Source organism: Aplysia californica, unplaced genomic scaffold (genome assembly GCF_000002075.1).
Source record: "Aplysia californica isolate F4 #8 unplaced genomic scaffold, AplCal3.0 scaffold01116, whole genome shotgun sequence".
Lineage (NCBI taxonomy): Eukaryota > Metazoa > Mollusca > Gastropoda > Aplysiida > Aplysiidae > Aplysia > Aplysia californica.
Genome location: NW_004798386.1, coordinates 1 through 1,396, shown reverse-complemented (window position 1 = coordinate 1,396; position 1,396 = coordinate 1). Strand labels below are relative to the sequence as shown.

At 43.9% G+C, this 1,396-nt stretch overlaps 1 protein-coding gene across 1 annotated transcript in view; it reads right to left on the bottom strand.

The window, feature by feature from the left end:
• Window positions 1–1,309, bottom strand: part of LOC101856623 (bone morphogenetic protein 2) — a 65,475-nt gene extending 64,166 nt beyond the window's left edge. The window contains exon 1 of the mRNA XM_005111767.3: window positions 134–1,309. Within this exon, the coding sequence (XP_005111824.1) occupies window positions 134–188 (55 nt within the window). The 5' untranslated portion in view covers window positions 189–1,309. The remainder of the gene's footprint in view (window positions 1–133) is intronic.
• Window positions 1,310–1,396: the final 87 nt, after the last annotated feature.

Below are 1,396 nucleotides of genomic sequence, written 5' to 3'. Positions count from 1 at the left end.
ATTCTTCTTCTTCTTCTTCTTCTTCTTCTTCTTCTTCTTCTTCTTCTTCTTCTTCTTCTCGTCGTCGTCGTCGTCCTCCTCCTCCTCCTCCTCCATTATTATTATTATTATCATTATTGTTATAAGTACTCACGTGCGTGTGTGGCCCGCCTCGTAACCACGAGGCCAAGGGGATGGATCATAACCATTGCCCCCTCCTTGTGTGAGCAGTGAGGGCGCTAACCATGGCCCTCACCTGGACAAAACGCGCGGAACTCCTTCTAGAAGGTTCGTCCTTTCCACAGGTCGTTGAAATGCCCTCTTCCTCCTGGGCTCAACGTCACACTGGATTCGCCTTGTCACAATACTTGTTAAAGAGAGCACAGTAAATCCTTTCTGTCAAGACGGACTTTTGCAATGTCGAAAGTATAAATAGAAGCACATTGTGACGTTAGCACAGTCAGTTTAATATCATTTTAAATAAATTTACTTTTTTTTTCTTTACATTTTACGGGAAAGATCTCGAGTAGCTTGGTGATAATCAAGGTGAACTGCCGGTACGAGGTTACATTTTACATCTTTGCGTTTTATTTTCAGCGTCTTAGTTGAAAAGGTAATTATTTCACTAAAAAAGAGGGAATCTGACAACGTCTAGTTTGACTAAAACGAGAGACTTTTCCAGACAAGACATACTCCGTGAACAATTGCACTGTGTATCATAGCACCGTGAACTTAAGAGTTATTGAAAAAGTTGACTTGATCACCTCCGTCGACAGTATTTGGGAGGCGGACAGCTTCAACTCTGCCTGTCAGGGCAAACCCGGTTGAGAAGTATACAACAAAGTTTCCTCAGAAAGATACTCAATTAAAAAAAAAAGTTTCCACACGGGGGAATCGAACTCCCGTCTTCTGCTTGCACGGGCAAAGTACCTTACAACTAAGCCACAGCTGATGGCGATCTCAGAAGGATCACCTTCTGACGTGAGAAGCAGAGGTCAATGAAGTTGCTAGTGTATAGCATGAGGCAGAACCTCCTGGAGATGGACGTATGAGTGCGCTATAGCAGTTCCAGGGTAGTTAACTGGAAGAGTAATGTTCCAGAGTTCCTTTGGCTATTGTCTTCGCCGTATTTCACCATTCCAGAGAATAAAACGTGTTCCTTCCTCTCTCTCTGTCTCTCTGTCTCTTTCTCTCTCACTGCATTCCTACTTTTATATCCGTCCTGTCAGGAAGCTGACTCCCTCCTAGTTTTGGCAAGTTATTGGCGTCCTGCTACAGCACGTTGCTCTTGCTTGAGGGAGAGAGAGAAAGAGTGTGGTTGGTACTCGTATCTGTGGAAGAGAGGGCGAGGAAGAAAAGATTTAGAATGGGAGGGAGGAATAAAAATGAAAACATTTGTTAGCTCGCTGAGATGCAA